This window comes from Peromyscus maniculatus, chromosome 9 (assembly GCF_049852395.1).
Source record: "Peromyscus maniculatus bairdii isolate BWxNUB_F1_BW_parent chromosome 9, HU_Pman_BW_mat_3.1, whole genome shotgun sequence".
Classification (NCBI taxonomy): domain Eukaryota; kingdom Metazoa; phylum Chordata; class Mammalia; order Rodentia; family Cricetidae; genus Peromyscus; species Peromyscus maniculatus.
In genome coordinates this window covers 27364828-27384648 of record NC_134860.1, presented here as the reverse complement: position 1 = coordinate 27384648, position 19821 = coordinate 27364828, and the positions used below count along the sequence as shown (strand labels likewise).

At 42.9% G+C, this 19821-nt stretch overlaps 1 protein-coding gene across 2 annotated transcripts in view; it reads left to right on the top strand.

Annotated features, from left to right (window-relative positions):
- Positions 1-19821, top strand: part of Ptprg (protein tyrosine phosphatase receptor type G) — a 703035-nt gene that overhangs the window by 180088 nt on the left and 503126 nt on the right. For both annotated transcript variants that reach the window (XM_015993986.3, XM_006975079.4), the window contains exon 2: positions 8-112. In XM_015993986.3, coding sequence (XP_015849472.1) covers positions 8-112 — 105 coding nt within the window. The remainder of the gene's footprint in view (positions 1-7; positions 113-19821) is intronic.

Here is a 19821-nt window from a genome sequence, read left to right as displayed (position 1 = left end):
CTTCCAGCATTGACTGAAGGCTATGTGGGGGCCCTGCAGGAGAGCAGGCAGAGCAGCTCCGTGCAGATCCGCAGGCGCAAGGCGTCCGGAGACCCCTACTGGGCATACTCGGGTGAGTCCAGCTAATTGGTTAGTGCCCTGGAAGGGTTTAAAAAAAAAGAAGAATCAGGATTTCACCTGATAATTGTTTGTTGAAGCAATTTTTGCTTTGTTAAAAGATGACATGTTGGAGCCTGATCCTCCCATGTTTTCCCCATCTGCACCCGTCCCCAACATGTTTGTCCCTGAAACTTTCTTGTTAACGAGTCATGGACTTGTAATTCATTGAGTGACAGAGTGTTGCTTTTAGGGTGCTATGGTGACCCTTCATGTGCGCTAAGTATTGTAACGCATCTGATAGCCTGCGGGGTTTCTCAGCCGTCATCCACGAAGTGCAGCTTCATTTCCAAGTCCTGTTGGTTGAGGTTATTGCTGCTCTCTGGTGTGCACCAAGTCCAGTTTTACTTTGCACCCTTGAGACAGTGAAGTGAGAGAGCAGTGTTAATCATTTCAGTGCATATTTCATCAGAAATAATTTTCTTGCATGTACAGACCGTTCTGGATTATGCTCCCTTCACCTAACTAAAAAAATGAACTATGTGGATTGTTATTTTTAAAAGAGACGTTAAAACTCAAAATTTATGGAAAACGGATCATAGCAAATTAAGGAGGAATACTTGAAGAAGACAGACCACTTTGAAATTACTGTGGTACTGAATAATTCAAATTCCTTGTTTGAAAGAGCTTGGAGGCACGGGTATTATTCTTCATAATAAATCTATGTATTATGCAGTGTTGTTGCATATGGAACTGCGATTCTCTTCAGAATCAAGGCTTCCTTTTCAATCCCCAATTTCCACCTGCAAATCTTGTTAAATTTATGTCAGTGTAAAATTTATAGGCCTGATCTTTAATTACCCCTTATCTGTTGGCGGTTCGCATTCTTTTGTCTACTGATAAATCTCCTGCCCCTGCAGGGAGAATGGCCAAATTTGTTTTGTTTGGTTGCTCCTAGACAGTGATGGTGAAGTCTTCCATCACACCTCCTTCTTTGTGATTAGAATTATCTAATTAGAGCCTTTTGTCACTGTTTTCTGATAAATGAAGGAAATTGGGAGATGGAGGCCAAAGTTACATACATACAGCTTCTTGCCAAGACATGCAAAGAAAATTTATCATTGTGTACTCTGTGGCTGTGGTATCAGTCATGAAGAGGCGTAAAGTGGGCCTGTTATTTACAGTTCATCAATTTAGAATAATAATGCACTTAGGCAGGAAATTGGAAGTTACAGGGCATCCTTGCAAATGGCAGTGAGGAAGCAAAAGTTCTCCCATTACTCAGGAGAGGGGCCGTTATTGATGTCCTTGCCTCTCTGGGCCCTGCCATCTCTTAGGTGTTAGAGTATATGTGTCTGGGTTTGGGTTCGGCCACCAGCTGAAGGCTGATAGTTGAGGTTTAGGGCTTGCAATACTTACACTTATCGGGAAAGATCTAGATCATAAACATTCTAGACTTTTCAGGATGCAGTCTTTGCTGCAGCCCCCATCCCCAGCATCAGAGCAGCCCTGGGTGGCCCGGCAAAGCCTGGATATGTTGTGATGAAATCGTTCATGAGTACTGGAACTTGAGTCTTCATAATTTTCATGTCATAAGGAAATACTTTCTGTTGAATTTATTTGTTTTTAAACTGAGTATTTTCAAGTCTTCAGAAGCATTTGTCCTTATGGGCTGTGCAAGAACAGAAAGACAGCTGGATAATGTTCATAGGCTGTAGTTTGTCAATTCTTATTTTAGTACCCCCCCCCAACTCCACCCCCTGAGTTCATATAGGGCAGTCCCAAGAACCTTGGGACAGATATGGCCAGTTTGTAAGAGTTTCTCAAGCCGCTTGCTAGGGGTAATGAAAATAAGGGGAGAAGGGGATTAGGAGGAAGGAAACGGGGCTCCTGGACAGCCTGAGCAACTCACCTGGCCTTCTTGGGGCCAGCAGACTTTCAAATGTTAGATGTTTACACATTAAAATGTCTCAGGGATGGAGCCCAAGGCTGAACAGGGTATTGTGTCTGTATCACAGACCTAAAATCCAAAGGTGGTTTTATACAATTATATTTAGAGTTTGACTGACACCCACCTCCTAAGATTGAATGTGGAATCTTCCACTTGTACACAATGTCAGTACTCTAAAAGTTTGGAACTTTTGAGTTGGGATGCTCATCCTGTATGCAGTCCTCACACATTGAAACCACTTCCCCAAGGATATTAGAGTGGTTCTTTCATGTGTGTGTGTGTGTGTGTGGGGGGGTCTCATGGTTCTCTTGTAAAGAAGATGTGGGGTTCATCAGAGATGCTGTTCAGTATTTGCCGATAGATACAGGAAGGGCAGGAGACAGGGGGACTTGGTGTCTGTTGACTTTCCACTGTTTAGGCTGGTATGGACTCTGGTAGTCTCACTCTTGGTTTATACTTGGAGGTATAAATGAAGCTTAAAATGTGTGCTTGAGAAAAGAAAGGCTCTTTGTTGTGAGGCATTTTGAAATTCAGCAAAGGTAAACTAGGCCACATCTGAAAGATCAGTTTAATGGACCGGATCATAACATCATGCCTCTAATTCTGCAGTCCATTTAGTTTCTCTTAGGACATTGCCAATTGTCCTTTGCGGAGGGGCGGTGGAGGGGGAGTAGGACATAGAGTATGGATTTTGTAGCTGCTGTATAGACCTGTGTCAGACTGGTAACGTTCAGTCTGATTTTGGAGAGACTTTTAGTTGCTGGGAGCCTTGCTTTCCCTTCTGGGAAATTGGAATAACTAAGAGCATTTCCCCTAGGGTGTTATCACGTGACAGGGGATGATAGGCTTCAGCTCTTAGCACAGTCTGTGTTATCAGGTACCCAACTCTACTTCCTGCTCTTGACTCTGTTTCTCCTTCACTTGCTGGTGTTTCTGAAATTCTCCTCGAGCAGCCATGCTTCCCGGTAGACAGGAGCGCAGGAGGTGAGATGGGCATGGGCAGATGTATATGCTTTGCCTTTGTGTCTTTCAAATGGGTTTATGGAAAGGATCATTGAGTTCAGAGGTGAGCAAGTAGCAGGCTTCAGCCTAAGCTTGAACTTGAGGGTTTATTGTAACACAACCACACTCATTACTTTGTGAACTGTCTGAGGTGCTTCACTACAGCCTCTCAGCTCAGAATTTATAAATATATATATTATAACTAATAATATACATATATAGAGAGAGTTACTGCGTGTTTGATATGCATGTGTGCACATGCTCACATGTATGTGTGGTGGTCAGAGGACAAACTTGGGAAGTCAGTTCTCTTCCTCCGCCTTCCCAGTGAATCCAGGGTTGTCAGGTTTGTACAGCATGTGTGAGACCAACCCCCAAGCTAAGGATTTGTGATGGACCCTGAGATGGAAAATGGAGGATCGAGTTCTCCAGCCCTTCACAGAAAACATTCTTTAGGACCTGCTCATATTCACATAGCTTGGATTCTGAGCAGAGCCTGCTCTGAGACTAATTTGGAGCTACCCAGGGGTGAAGAAGCTGACTTTGGTTTCTTTGTGATCGTCTTTGTCTGCAAAGACTTCAGTAAGTCGTTAGGGTGGTGTTTGCATTTCCTTTTTAAGACAAGACGAGTGAGGTGGGTTGTGTTTCAGGATGGGTCAAGGCAACAGTCTTTGGGTTCCATCACTCGCTGTTTGGTGGGGTGCAGCTTGCAGACAGCACTGACATCATCATTCCCATGCTACCCTACACAGTCACTGCAGAGACTTTGAGTTTTGAGCTGAGGCTAGCTTGTTCTTAGGACAGGCTCTGCTCTACTTCATTTGTAGAATGGGGACATTTCAGTTTTTATTCGAGAGTGAACATAATTGTTTGATCTCTACTGATTCATTTGACATACTACAGACTCCTATTTATATTTGCTATGTAAATTGTCTTTTGATCTAGAACGTCAACATACAGGACTGTTGGTGGAGGAGCCTGCCTGTTGTTCTCTGATCGCAGTCATCCAGAGATGGGATTCTCCTCTAGTTTTATTATTTGCGTTACTGTAGCAAAGGGTCACAATATCTGTATCCAGGTGGAAGCTTCATGCATCAAAAGTGAGAAGTGGAGGTTGGATGCTGGAGTTACCCGAGGAGGGACAGTATCATTGCAAGATTTTTTTTGTCTTTGGATTTCTTTTTCCTTACAGGAAATTTCATGAAGAATTTACCAGAAGAAAAAAATGCAGTCCTCTCAAGTATATCATTAGGAATATTAAAACAATTTGTCTTCTGTAGTTTTAACCTGGCTAAGAAATAGAATTTTTCCTGTAACTTCAGGTGATGATAGTTCATGAATTTTGGAGTTTGCCCAGAACTTCTGTAATTTTACATGAAAAATACCATATGTTGGGTAGGTCACAGCTGCTGGAAAGAGAAATCAGAGACAAACCTGAATGGAGTCCAAGTAAACTAAGCAGTGTCTTTATAAGCTTGTATATACATTCCCCCCTCAAACCCTGGAAAGAAAGCAGACTGTGTGGTCCTGACCCTGGACTCTCTGCATCTCTAATTATTTCTTTTGTGTATGCAGTAATTGTATGAATCAGTGTGGGGTGGGAGTGGTGCCCATCTTCGAGGAATCCAAAATCAAAACATGAAATTACCAAAATTCCCTGTGGGAAGTAGTGTCCTTGGGCAGGTTGAAGGTCAGACAGGATTATTCTAACGGGCATTGCTTCTGCCTTTTTGGCCAAAGGATAGCTAAGACTGTTCTTAACTACCTGTAAAATGGAGATGAAGGACTGACCTTACAGATGGTTCAGGTGTTAGACATCTTAGCATCCACATGAATTTGGGGTTTTTACATTAGACCGGAGACCTATTGTTCACATAGCTCTGCAGTACACTCTTCTCCGTGAACTCATATCTCTGTATGTAGCTATATGGCTCATTTCCCCAGCAAAGTATACAGTTTGGAGGACAAGGATTATTGCTTTTAGCTTTTCCCCTCTGCCATGCTCTGTGCCAGAGTGCCTCATTGGATTTTGCAGATTCAATGCCTCTGTGACCCAAGCTAGCTAGCTTTGAATTTGCACGGCGTCAGCCTCCTGGGTCTCTAGGTCAGGCTTCAGGGTCCAGGTTTTAGCTGGACAAATGGATGGGCAGATAAATGAGAGGCTGTGCCTTGGAGCCTGTGCCTCGGTTTTCACTAACGGGCTCTGATATTCAGATAAAAGACTGGGTGATTTACAAAAGACTTTGCAGTTGGAGCCCTTTAAGTAATGAGCTCCCCTGTGAACTGAGGATATAATTAACTTCTTTAAAATTACATTTCCATGCCTATTTTTAAGAATGTCTGTACAGGGTAAATCAAAATACACATGCCTACAGAAGGCTGCTTTTGTCATTGGAAGAATGGAAGGCGCTGTAAAACGTAGAGGTTTAATGTTAATATTGCTGTATTATTTACTGCTCTCCTGAGGCCTCCTACGGAGTCTCTTAAGGGAGTAATTTCCCTAGACTTCGGCTTTTTTCCCCCCAGTAGATAGCTCCTGATTGGCTGAAACATGCCGAATTGGGCAGCCTTGTGTCCCCACCCCAGAGGCCGCCTTTGTCTTGTTCCTCAGCCCTGATCCACCTCTCCCATAGCCCCTAGTCTTCTCTTTTGTATTGACAGTGACCTTCCACACACCCCTGATAATCTGGTTGTAGACTTTAGGACAGTTTTTTTCTGCTCCATTTTGAACTGCTGACTGTATGCCAGGTGTTGGCCTGTCATGACAGACTCCAGAGAATGTTCTCACACTGAAGTGTGGAGAAGAGGTGCCATTAATCTTGAGGAGGCTTATCATCAGGGCTTCAGGAAGTAAAAGGGAAGAGCCCAGAGCACTCCATTACTGTTGGGCATAGAAGCAGCAGCAATGAATTGTCTATGATGATGCTAGGGTGACTCAAAATGACATCACGTTTAATTTAAAGTGAGTGAATGTGGAGGAGAGTGAGGGGTTGGTTATAATGATTTAAAAACCTTGAGCTTAATCGCATCAGAAAGTGCCATGGTGGTTTCTGTTCCATATTTCTAGTTCTCATTTCAATGAGTAGACACTGTGAATTTTCTTTCTATGTTCTTAATTATATGTTTTAGGATTGGAGGGGCCTCGAGGTAGGGAGTAACTTGTAGGAGAGACTGTCTTCTCTTTTTTTTTCCTTCAATCTTTGGCTACAAGATAGATAGGGTCAGCCAGAACCCACATGGTCCAGCATTCACTGGCTTCCTATTTAAAGGCAAATTTGGTGCCAGATGCTTGGGGTTTCCAGACAGTTGGCCAAATTTGGCTTTTCCTCTCTGATTGTTTAAAAGTTGTTTTCTCAACTCAAATTTTCTGTTGTTATTTTCCTTTTGAGTGCCTCTTTTTTCTTAGAAAACAGAAAACGAACCTTTATTCTAATGTTTTTTGTCATCATCTTTATAGAGATGGCTCCAGAGAGTTTATAAAGTTGATGGAGACCAGTGAGCATCAGAAGAGGATATGACTACATGCAGGAGGGTGCTGTGACCTGTGAACAAGCTTACTAGGGAGAGCAAATGCTTGTCCATCAATGCCTTGGTGTTAAGTGGTATCAGTGATGACAATTTCATTTGGTTCTAATTGGGGCATTTGAAAATGGGTGTGAGCATGTCTAGATTTGAGCTTTAATTTGACTCTGAAGCTAGCAGTTTTGGTGGAGTATTTTGGTGAACATCTCTGAAATATAAAATATTCTTATGTTTATTGTCTGTCTGTCTGCCTCTGTCTCTGTCTCTCTCTCTGTCTCTCTCTCTGTGTGTGTGTGTGTGTGTGTGTGTGTGTGTGTGTGTTTGTGTGTGTGTAGGTCATAGGACTACTTTGTGGTTTCTGTGGATACAGCTTACATAGTCAGGCTTGGCAACAGGCACTGAGCCATCTTACTCTAGCCCAAGGCTGAATGCTGTTCTTTCATCAGTACAACTACCTTTGAAAACCACTTGTGCGTGTCTCCAGGGTATGCTGTGTTAAGACAGTCTACATGACCTTCAGAAGAACTTTATACTGAAATGCTTATATAATAGCCACCAAAATGAAGTAGGTTGAACCACAGTATATATTAATGTAGTATAAGTAATGTGGTCCCATTATGAATAGGCTGAGGAATGTGGACACACATTCCTGTTTAGAAATGAAGGAGATTGTCTCTTTGTGTAAATATTTTGAAAATATTGTATATTATAGAAATATTTCTATAGTGCTTCAATTTCTCATACCAATATACCTACATTTTAAAAAATGATTATATTTTGGGGTAGATTAATGAATTAAATGAATTGTATTAAATTCATGCAGCTGTGGTAGTTACAATTTTGAGGGTACAAAGTAAGGGGGGAGAACTCTAGAAATGAATGAAGCCATGAGGAAGCAGCACTGTTTTGGTCTCTTTAACTTTCTGTATCCAGTTTTTTAGGTGAAACATTTTATAAAATGCTGATATGAACTGTGCAGAAATTAATGAACTGATATTGACTTGACTTGAAATGAACATCAGGATTTATTGAGCAAAGCAGTAAATACTGACTGGGCCAGAGCTAAGGTCAATATTTACTTTGACATAACATAAATCCTCATATTCATTAGTCCATGAACTCAGTCGGTCTGCACAAGACACAGCATCATATAGAAGTATATACTTTTCAGATCCATGATGGATCAAAGTCAAACATCTTTTCTCCTACTTAAAATTTGAAAGGATGGTATTTTTGCCTTTGAAACTGAGTCCGAGAGGAGCGGGTTGGGGGGCTGTGGATGACTGGGAAGATCTGATTAATCACTCAAAGGAAGAGTCTATCTAGCCTAGTGCATGCCTGATAACCACATAGCAAGACTTCTTATGTGCTTCGAGATTCACTTAAAGGCTACAGGTCGTCTTTCACACCTGACATCACAGACTCATTTATTATATGTGACTCAGCTCATAAACCCACTGTCTGATGATAGGAAACAAAGAAGCAGTCTGTCCTTCCCTCTGGACATTGTTACGGGATGGTTTAGCATTTTCACTGACAGCATATTGTTGGCTTATATCATCCTAAGTGATACCTGATTGGCCCTTTTCTTGTTGAGGTTATTAAGCTGACTTGGACTTCCATTCCTTATCTTGACATTTTTCCTGGTGAGGTGGTCTTGGTAGCAGTGTCAGATGAAGCATTGCTGTTTCACTGCATTAGGAACTTTCAGGATTGTCCATCCTGGCTGGAGTAAATAGCTACTGTATGCCTCAGGACTGAATTTTCTCCTCAGAAAACAAAGTGAGGTACATGGTTAAGAAAAGTCTCATGCCTGAGCCTTGTGTCTCATACCCTGTTGGAGACTGACTGCAGGAAGAGTCGTGTACCTTCTTTCTCACACTTCATGTTGTTAGAACATTCCAACTGACTCTTTCATTCTTGAAACCTCATTTTGTCTTATGCAACTAAGATCTGGGGTAGGCTATGGAATACAGCAGTATATCTACCTAATGTAGAGTCTTGTCTTGGTTATTGTCTTTTTAAATCAGCCTACAGAACAGCAGATTTCATTCTGACATTTTCATAAGTGTATCACTGTTCTTTGCTCATCTGTAACACCCCTTAGCATTCGATTTTGCTGCCTCACCTCTTATAGACCAGGTTGGCCGAGAATGCATGAACTTTCTGCCTTATGAACACTGGAATTACAGGCACATACCACCATGCCCAGCTATGAATCTTGCCAGCTTTGTGATTTTTGTTCTTAAATCCATTTGTACATATACACCCACAGACAGAGGGAAGAGAGAGAGAGAGAGAGAGAGAGAGAGAGAGAGAGAGAGAGAGAGAGAGAGAGAGAGAGAGAGAGAGAGAGAGACCTGAGTGGAGGTTAGAAGGTTAGAAGGCAGCTCACTAGAGACCACAGTTGGTTCTGTTTACCTTGTGCCTTCCCGGGATTAAACTCAGATACCAGGCTTGGCAGCAAGGACCTTCACATACCGACCCACCCTCCAGTCCTGATGTTGCCTTCTTGAGAAACACTTTCTAGTGATTTTAGGACTCCTCCTTTTTTCACTGACATCAATGGAGTATAAAATAATATGATTGTGACATTGACTTTTTGTTGTTGAAGAAACGACCAATTCTTAATCTAATAATGTCATTCCTCTCTGAGTGGTTTTTAGTCAGGGAGAGATGGGTTTGGCACACGCCTCTCTCCCTTGCTTGAGTATTTCTATAACAAGGAGAGATCTGTCTGGCCCGAGAGGCTTTCGCAGGATCGTATCTTAGAATGTTGATGCCTTCGTTTCCTGGTTTTGTTCCTATCTGGCAGGACTGCTAGTTTTCTGTTTGGGCATGTTAAGGTTCCTGTTAAAGTGCATTGAAGATTTTATAAACATTGTGCCAATTTAAAGAAAAATTATCCAAACAGAACAAAGTTATCTAAACAGTAGTCAAACTACCATTTTAATGTGGCACAGTCAACTTCCTTCTGAGGGGAATATTGCTGTCACAGAGAAGTTGAAAAAGCCGGCTGGCTGCCAAACAGCCAAAGTAATAGAAGGTGGAAAAGTCACACAGCGTACAGAGGTGCCTGGAGCTAACATGTAGGGTCAGATCCAGAAACTGGGGCTCAGTGGCTCTCATTCAGCCATATAAATAGCTCAACATCTTATTATTCACACCCCCCCCCCCATTACCTCTCCACACTATCCTGGAGCATCTTCAGTGTTTAGAGATCTCTTCAGACTCCTGTAATAGATTTGTATCTACCCAGTCCTCTACCAGCCACTGTGAATCTCTGGTATGTATGCTTGTGTGTGTGTTCATGCATTTGTGTGTGTGTGCACTTGCGCACATATGGAGGCCAGAGGACAACCTTGGGTGTTGTTGCTTGTGAAGTGTACCTTTTTCTCAGTGGACACAGGCTTCTCATTGTCTAGTGAGTCAGGGGCTCTCCCTCTTCAGCCTCCACACATGTTCATGCTGGTGTTGGGGGATGAGTGAAGGAACTCAGCTCATGCTTTACTGACCGAGTCTTTGCTAAATTTCAAAGAGTGCTGTGCTTTGGCTGTGCCTTCAGATGTCATTGTGCTATGTGTCACACTGCTTGACTTGATCTCGCCATCTTCCACAGCGTGGGGAAGCCAGCAGATTCAGATTTCCTGAGCCCATCTGTTCACATACTTAGCTTGAAGGCCCTCCTCTTACATGCAAGAAATTGTTCTTAAAATCTGCATGAAGCTCTTGCTCCCAGAGGTATCGTTTAGAAGCTCTGCTCTGGTTCCCACTGGCCCCGTCTCCTCCTGCAGGCTCCTCGTCGCTCTCCATTGCTCCCTACGTCCTAGTACTAAGACAACATTGCCCCTTTCAGCAGGGCCGGTACTATAGTCAGTATTGATTGGCCATTGGGAAAGTTTAGCATGAAAACAAAATGTGAGTTTCTACTAGCCTTTTTGACAAGTATTGGCAGAGATGAGCCAGACTGTTTTGGGGGGTTGTGTTGTGGAATATTATTTTAACTAGGCAAAGATGTACATTTGTTTATGCCGCAGGATAGTACTTTAACTGTGTAAAGGTGTGTTACATTGGTTTATGCTGCATTTGTTTAATGATTTGTGTTTAATTATGTAACGATGTGTTGCATTTGTTTCATCTTGCCTGACTAAGGCATCTGATTGGTCTGATAAAGAGCTGAATGGTCAATAGCTAGGCAGGAGAAAGGATAGGTGGGGCTGACAGACAGAGAGAATAAGCAGGAGGAGAAATCTGGGCTCAGTGAAGAAGAGAAGAGATGAAGAGGGAAAGGAACAAGGAAAGAGGGGGATATCCCCAGGGCCAGAGGCCAGGCAGCCGCCAGCAGACACAAGGAGCAGTGGAAGTAAGATACACAGAAGGAGGAAAGGTAAAAACCCCAAGATAAAATATAGATAAAGAGAAACAGGTTAGTTTAAGTTAAAGGAGCTAGCCAGACAGGAGCCTAAGCTAGGGGGAGCATTCATAACTAAGAGGTCTCTGTGTCATGATTTGGGAGCTGGTTGGTGGCTCAAAAGAAAGAAAGCCTGGTACAGGGGGATTTCGGCTTCTGGAACTTCCTGTGACAACGGGAAGTATTTTCTTCTCACTGTTGGTAAGTAGCTGATGGTTTCTTTCGAGAAGTGATTTTGACACGTTCTGAAGGGCTGTGGCGTCCAGTTCTCACACCCCTTCCTAATGAGCTGTCTTAGGACATCTTTGCCATGTATGACTGCCCTTCCTCTCACCGTTCCACTACAGTGTGAAAAGGAAGTTTCTGTACTCGGGCCCATTGAACTGCTCTCTTTGCTGCGGAGGAAAGAGATGGTCAAGGTGTGTGTCCTGTGGGCATTGTGGTATCATGCAGCTGATGGCATCACTGAGGTTCCCTACTCTCCAGATCCCCAGAGTTATTTCCAGGAGCATGTTAAAGTATCTGAAAGTGTATGGGAATGAATTAGGATGCTTTAGCTTTTCAAAGGACCAGGGTGCATGGCTTGACAGGAAGGTCAGTCCACACATCTGCAGCACAGATTGCCTTTGGGCAGCCAGCCTCTCTGCTCCTGCTCTACTGCCTTGAAGGTATGGTGTATTTTCCCCATACTTTGTCACCCTCTGGGCGACATGATCCTTAGAATCACTTCCTTAAGGTGTTGATATGGCTTCAGGACTTTGAGAGATTCGATGGTAGAGTTATAACAGACTAGAGGAAAGAATAGAAAGTGTCCCCTAACTTGCATCTCTTGTGTGTGCATACATGTGGAAGCCAGTGGTCAGGTGGGGTGTCTTCCTCTATCCGTCTCCATCATGTTTTTTGAGACTACATCTCTCATTGAACCTGGGGCTTACCTATTGACTAGACTGGCTGCCAGAAAGCCCCATGATTCTTCTGCCTGGGTTACAGGCACACGCTGCCATGCCAGGATTCTTATGTGCGTGTTGGAGATCAAGCTGAGGTCTTCGTGTTTGCACAGAGGGCACTTTACTGACTGAGCAGTCTTCCCAGCATCCCCCCTACCCCCCGCGTCTTCTTTTTCCAAGTAAATGCCATTAACTCTGTCTCAAAGCACCCCATCCCTGGCCAGTCAGCCTTCGTATTTCATTGCCTAGGTCTTATCGCATGCTCATGCTTCAGCCAGTCAGGGACCAGAAGAATGGATTTGGGATATTTGGCTCAGCTCTGTGGAAATGGAGGGTAAGCATTCCAGGCAGAAGCAAAAGGGGAGAGACAGTGGAATTTAGAAGAGTCAACGGTCCATCTAAAGTCCTCCTCCTAATGTTACTTTAGCCTCAGTGGGAGCCTTCTGGCTCAGTATTCTGCCTGAGAATATGTTTTTTTCTTGGTCTATGGAGATAGTTCCCAACTGGTGACTGTTAAGTCCCTTTAGGGAACATTTACAAAGTCTGAAGATGTTGTTTGTTTGTCCCAATTCAGACTGGAGAGTGATTGGTGGTAGAGGGTGAAGCTCCAGATGCCGGTCCCCATCCTGTGAAGCGCAGGGAAAGCCCCACAGGAAAAGACTACCTTACCTGGCTTAAATGCCCGAAAGCCTGAGTTGGAAAACCCTGTCAGGGAGGCTTTAGGAGAGATTGCTTTTAGGTTGTCACTCACCATGATATTGGGACTCTAACTCTGTAGGCAGTTAGTCTTCCAGATTTATGATTTATATGTGGAGGTTTGCTGTCCATTGCCAGCCTCTATTTCTCTTCACCTCACTTTCTGCAGTCAGAATTTCACTGGAGCTGGAAGTTACTGATTTGGCTATGTTGGCTTACCCACTGGCTCCAGGGGTTGCCCTGTCTTGTCCTGTTCAGCACGATTCACACAGTGTAGGAGACTGCTGCAGTTTAGAAAGTCTAGTGAGTAGCATGATATTCAGTCCTTTGTGAAACTTGGGGAGTACAAGTGGCAGCCAGGCATGTCAACCATTCCAGGAGTCTGTTGTGACATCGTCTGGGCACAATCACAGTCTGATCGTGGTGAAGAGTCTACCTCTTCTGTCCCGAAGGGTGATGAGAGATGGCTGTCCTGCAGCAGAGAGCTGGGGAGATTGCTTTTATTAGTATTGTTTAACTTCAAGGTCCCTGATGATTCTTCCGTGTGTCAACTCTTTAATTTAGGGGGCTGTTATCAGATAATATCCACATTGGTATCACTGACCGTGAAGGACCCTGAAGAGTAAGCTGGTTTTGTTGCAGCACGTGAGAGAAATTCTAGTCCCCAGTTGTAAATCTTCCATGTCGCTATCGGGCTGAGCAGGGAATAGCAGCTTCTTGGGATCACCGTGAAGAGAGGGAGTGGAGAGGAAAGAGCTGAGGATGATTGACAGGCCAGCCTCATCCAGCTTCCTGTCAATGTGAGCATCTAAATATTTGATGAGTTACGTAACTACAACAGCGCCACAGGTAGCTCCTGGAGTAGATTCCCCACCTCCATATCATCAACGAGAGGCTCACTGTCCTGGGTCTAAGTCCGTGTTCTGTTACTTTACGAGCCTCCTCTTCCTCCATGGCACGGCATTGTTTCTCTCTCAGGCCTCTTGTATAAGTTTGAACTTAAAGATAAAATTCATGTGGTCCCTGTCTTGTGGGGCTCTGACTCCATTTTCTTCTTTTCTCTTTGGAAAAGGAAATCTTAATACCTGTGGCTGTGTAGGGCAAACCCACTGAAATGCATATTTTTATGCTGACCTCCATTGTAGACCCTAGGTATGCCTGCGGGACTCTTGAGGAGTTTGAAAGGGGATAAGATCCTCCAGATGCCAGGCTCACTCAGGAGTGTGGACTATCTCCAATTGGGTTGCTAGTGTCTTGGCAAAGTTTTGTCGCTCTGGTTCAAATTGTGTTTCAGTATGTGCACCTACCTCCCATGTTCCTGAGGGTTAGCTCAGTGAAGGCCTTGGGAACTGCACTCGCTCCCAAAGAGACGTTAACCTTATTTTAGCTTTTCTCCCCTCTTTCGTGTGGATTCTTTCTCAATCCCATAATTATTAAAGAAAAATAAAAAAGTCAGTGCTGTTATAAAGATATTTCTTTTTTGAAGATGATTTTTTGCATTAAGTTTTCTCTCTGAGATTTATGAGTCCAGTCTTGTAATGTCTCTGGTGGAAGTATAGCCCGCTGTAGGAAAAGGAAGCTAGGTTCCGGTCAGATCTATTGTTTAGCACCATTATTACATGGGAATGTTTCCTAAATAAAAATAATAAAATAACCATTGATTATTAATCCACTTACCCTAGAAAGCAGAAGCTGCAAAACTGTACTTGTTTTCTTCTTGTTTTAAATTTAGGATTAAACCTAGCTGGGGTCTTATGTGTAGTGGGCAAACACTCACCATTGAGCTGTATGTGCAGCCCTCTTTTTCCTTTGGATTTCAGACAAAGCTCCCTTTTAAGTTGTTGAGGCTGGTCTTGAACTTGCAATCTTCCTGCCTCTGTGGCTGAGTAGCCAGGATTAAAGGCTGTTACCATTAGAACTAGCTTTCCTTATTTTGAAAATTAGATGTTTTCAGTGGAATGAATGCTGTGTCATGATCTTTAACTCTCCCTTCCTTTTGATTTCTTCATGTACATGATGATATTTTTATACTAAATTATTTAAACTTTCTCCTCATGTAGAAATTCTTCCAGTACATTAATTGTTATTTAAATAATTTACTTGAAGTTAGCTTCAAATGAGCACTGCCCTTTGTTGGTTTTGTTGTATTTTGTGTAAAGAGCATTTAAAATATCTTTTCTATTAATTGGCTGTCAGTTATTTTAATAAACTAGGCAAAGCTATTATATGAAAGATGGAAAACATACACTTTCACTGTTCACACAGGCAATGAAGTACACTGTTGAACTTTTAAAATTTAAGGTTGCAGGGACTAATGTGATGGATTTTGATCTCATTAAAGAGGAGAGATTTATGCATTGGGAGGACAGGAAATATAATAATAGGAAATGCATTATTTGATTTTATATTTTGTCTGTAAAATAGTGGTCATAGATACACATTTATTAGAATTCCTGTTTATGGTCTTAGAATTTGATGGAGACAGTTATTAATTTAAAAATCTAACAATCTTACCATTTATCACAACCAGCCATGGATTTCTCTCTCTAAAACTTACAGGTGTGATGTATGTATTTTGAGGGCTGATGTGTAATGCATGAATTAACTTCAGACACTGGGAAGCTTTTATAGCTATTGTAACTGTTAGCTACTGAGATTTAAATAGCTTTATTGGCTTATTGTTAGCTCCTGGACTATAGTTTCTTTATATGAACACAGTACCAACAGTGCAGATGGAAGTCTTTCTCTGACCATCTCGGTACCAGTTCTCACTGAAGAAGGTCCCTAAGATCTGTGTGGACCAGCAAAGCAGATGTTCACCGTTTTGTTTTGTTTTTGTGTTTTATCTGGCCAAGGAAGATGGGGAAATGTTAAGGTGCAAACACTAATGTCTGTTTGTTGCTGCAGGAATTATCAAGAGTCATGAATAAAGATTTAGAAATACACTTTCACTGTTCTCATCTAGTCCTTGGGAAGGAAAGGCTACAGGGAAATGCACATGGTGGGGAAAGTGTTAGCAGGGACCCTGGCTTGGTAGGTAGAGTTTGGAGGTGGTCCCTCGTGGATCAGATCGCCATCCGTTGGGTGTGATAGGTGATTCCTGACAGTTCTATAGAGGTGTGCTGTTCTTGTGGATAATGACAACTAGGGACTTTAATCTTTATAAGGGAACTTCCTGAGCACCCCCCCCCCAACCCACTCAGAAGCAGCAGCAGTACCCACGCACCTCCAAGGTGTTTTCCTCTTCTTCCCCTCATAAGAAATGGAACACCAGGTAGTTTCCTGTGCTAAAAATGCATGTTTCAGAAACTATGCATGCACATAGTTAGTAGAAATGGCAACTTTTAAGTTTATGGATGTGAGTTGTATATAATACCTAACCTGAGGGAGCACTGATTCCTATGAGAGTGTTGCATGGCTGTATTTCATGCTGGGTTTGGAAATAACAGAATTCTCACCCATAAATGATCAGACGAAGGAAAGAGACCTTTGAAGAATGCAGTTTGCGATAATAAGCAGTTGGGCCCTGAATGGCTAGTGAGGGTCCATGAGGGTCTATGGGAAGACTATCTTCAGAGAGCTAATTTTTATGAGGAAAAAAGATGAGCTTAGGAGTTAGGGGGAAGAAAAGAAACATGGGAACGAGTGTCTCTTATTGGTCTTTGGTGCCTCTGAGTGTGAAGAACAGTGCAGCCTCAAATGGACAACCAGAAATGTTTCCAGATATTTCCACCTGTTTCCAGTGGACACAGACAGAATTTATCCTTAGTTGAGAACCATCACTCCTAGGACGTGTCTGAAATAATAATAGAGCCAGGAAGATGGCTTATTGGGTAAAGTGTCTGCTAATACAAGCTTGAGGACCTGACGTTGAGTCTGCAGGACAGGACTTAAGTCAAAGGAGCGTGACCACATGAGTCTGTAACCCCACCACTGAACAGACCTGAGAATCTCTGGACACTGGCTACCTGTGCTAGCTCAGTTACCTTCAGGGTCAGTGAGAGATCCTGTCTCAGAAAACAAGAGAGAAAACAGTTGAGGAAGACCTTTAACATCTCCCTCATACAAACATGAACACGCACACAGAAGTCATAATAGTTAATAACGGTGTAGAATGTGGTAGATTTATGAAATGGTACATTTACTGATATTTGATCTGACCCATTCTTATTTTTACTTTTTTTAAACTAAAAAGATATATTTTATTCCTAATTGTGTGTGTGTGTGTGTGTGTGTGTGTGTGTGTGTGTGTGTCTGAATGAACATGTGAGTATGGGTGTCCAGAGAGGCCAGAAGGTAGTATGGCATCTCTTGGAACTGGAATTACAGACAGTGAGCTACTGTATGGACTTTGTGAATGAAATTATGTCCTCATCAAGAGCGGGAGGTACTTTTAACCCCTGAGCCGTCCCGCCAGCCCTTGACCTGACATGTGTATAGAGTGATTCTAAAAGTTTCTGATTCTAGATGGGCAGGCTATAAAGGCTTTGAGCCAATTGCTATAACAAATATAGAAAACTGTATTTTAGTTCTTGTTAGTTTGTGCTTTGTCGGCCCGGCAAAGTGGGAATAATGTTGGCTGTAGTCACACTGCAAATGAGAGTCAACAGCTTCTCAATTAACAGGTACATGTGGACCCCAGTCTGTATGATTCTTTGTTTCAGGTAAGAATTTCAGAATGAGTGATTGGGGTTTACTGCTTTACCTCAGCAGGACTGTAGTCAACAGACTTGTGTCTCATACATGTTTACATAAGGAATCAAAGATGTGCCCTGGCTTAATCAGAGCAGTTGACACATTTGTAACCTTAATTTCCCAAACATGTTAGACTGCAGGATATGCAGACACCTGTTCCTGCATGCATGTGCATATAATTATTTCCTTACCTGCATAAAATATTTTTCCTCCTCACATTTAATTTTTAAATGCCTTTGTTAAGGAGTTTCAATGAACCATGACTTGAGATTAAAGTAAAAAAAAAAAAAGAGAGAGAAATTAGGTTTATTTGTGTACTGACTGGTGCTTTGTGTCAACTTGACACAAGCTAGAGTTATCAAAGGAAGGAGCCTCAGTTGAGGAAATGCCTCCTTGAGATCCAGCTGTAAGGCATTTTCTCAATTAGTGATCAATGGGGGAGGGCCCAGCCTTGGTGGGTGGTGCCATCCCTGGGCTGCTGCTCCTGGGTTCTATAAGAAGGTGGGCTGAGCAAGCCATGGGAAGCAAGCCAGTAAGCAGCACCCTTCCATGGTCTCTGCATCAGTTCCTGCCTCTGGGATCCTGCCCTATTTGAGTTCCTGTCCTGACTTCCCTCAGTGATGATCAGCAATGCGGAAGTGTAAGCCAAATCAACCCTTTCCTCCCCAAGCTGTCCTTTTGTCATGGTATCTTGTCTCAGACAATTTGGGTAATTTTTATCTAGGATTTAAACTTAATAGTTCTTATACTTATTTGTGAATTCCCACTTAATGTTTATTGTGTTTTGCATGCATGTATGTCTGTGTATCATGTGTGTGCCTAGTGCCCATGGTGGCCAGAAGAGGGCATGAGATCATCTGGAACTGGAGTTGCAGATGGATGTGCGCAGTCATGTGGGGTGCAGATAATCGATTGTGGGTCATCCAGAACAGCGACCAATGCTTTTAACTACTGAGCCATCTCTCCAGCCCTGTGAATTCCTGTCTTAATGCAATTAAGAAATGGCTGCTTAAATTCAGGGGTGAAGAGAATGCAAGGTCCCCCCTCACTATTTTTGATTAAGTAGGAATGACTGTCCCTTGCTGGTGACTGGGTCCCCTTTGTCACACTTCTGCCTGCTTTTTGGTGTGGTATGCTGCGTCTTTAATTCTGCTTGGTAGGATATAACACACACACACACACACACACACACACACACACCCAAGAGGGAGCTCCTCCTCCTGGCTGTGATTTCTGATTTCTTCCCACAACATCTCCATTGCCCTTGTTCTTCCATGGCTTCCTCTCTTGTTCCCAGGTTTTTGTGTTTGTTTGTGTGTGTGTGTGTGTGTGTGTGTGTGTGTGTGTGTGTGTGTGTGTGTGTTGTGTATGTGTGTGTGTTGGCTGAGGTTGGCAGGAAGGAAGGCTTGGATTCAATGGAAAGGAACTGAACTCTGTTTCTTCTTCACTGAATATTCCCCGCCCCCAGCAGAATAAAGAGAAGATAAGATGTGTGATGACAAAGCTTTGACATTTTCCGAAAGTGAAGCTTTTAGTTCCTATAACGTGGAGTGGGGGTCAGAGAGCGTGCCAAGCCTTCCACTCTGTCTGGCTCATGTTGGCCCTGGCTCCTCAGAGGGCAGGGATACGGGCTGGCTGCAGAGCTCGAGAGCTTTCTCCCTTTCCCTTAATGTTTGTCTTAAAACAAACAAAACCTCTTACAGAATTCAAAATAATTTTTTTGTTTTATAGTTTTTGAGTTTCATTTAGCCCATAGGAGCCAATCATTCCACACCTATGTGTTAGCTCACAGTTCAAGATAACTGGATGTGTTCAGCTTATTACTTGAGCCTTTGGTACCTTGGTATCTTGCTTTGTTTATAGTTTAATTGCCATGGAGACCAGATATAAAGCCAGTACCCCCAAAGACTTAATGATGCCTATGCAATTACTGTTTTCCACTTCAGTTTTATATGTTCTAGTGATTGTCCTGTGTTTGAAATAATGTTAGAAGTTATAAAAAGCTACCTCTTCTGTGTCCTCCCCACCCCCATTCTGGAGTCACAGTAGCTTTGAGTGGCTTGAGTCCCTATGGAAACCTTGGGGCTTCAGAGTCCTCTTGTGTTCCTCTTAGGGATTTCCACAGTCCCCACCAGGGTGACGTTAGGATTTCAAGAGCAATTACATAGTTCAGGAAAGAAGTGAACAGAGAGATTTTGGTCCTTTAGAACCTGTGAAGCACCCACTGAGGAGTCCAGAGAAGATGGACTTCCACACTTTCACCTCCTCCTAGCTCCAGGGTCTTGCACATGCTAGTCAAGTGCTCTACCACTGAGCTATACTTCCTGGCTCATCAGCTGTCCTTATGCCGCCTAGCACAGCAGTGTGTAAGCTTGTCAAAATGTCATTGATCTGCTGAACCTTATACACCAGTTGTTTAATGTTCAGTTTTATAGCTTTCAAAACATTGTTGTCATTAGCATGATTCTATCAGTCATTGGAAAAGGGGGCGATGGGGTATG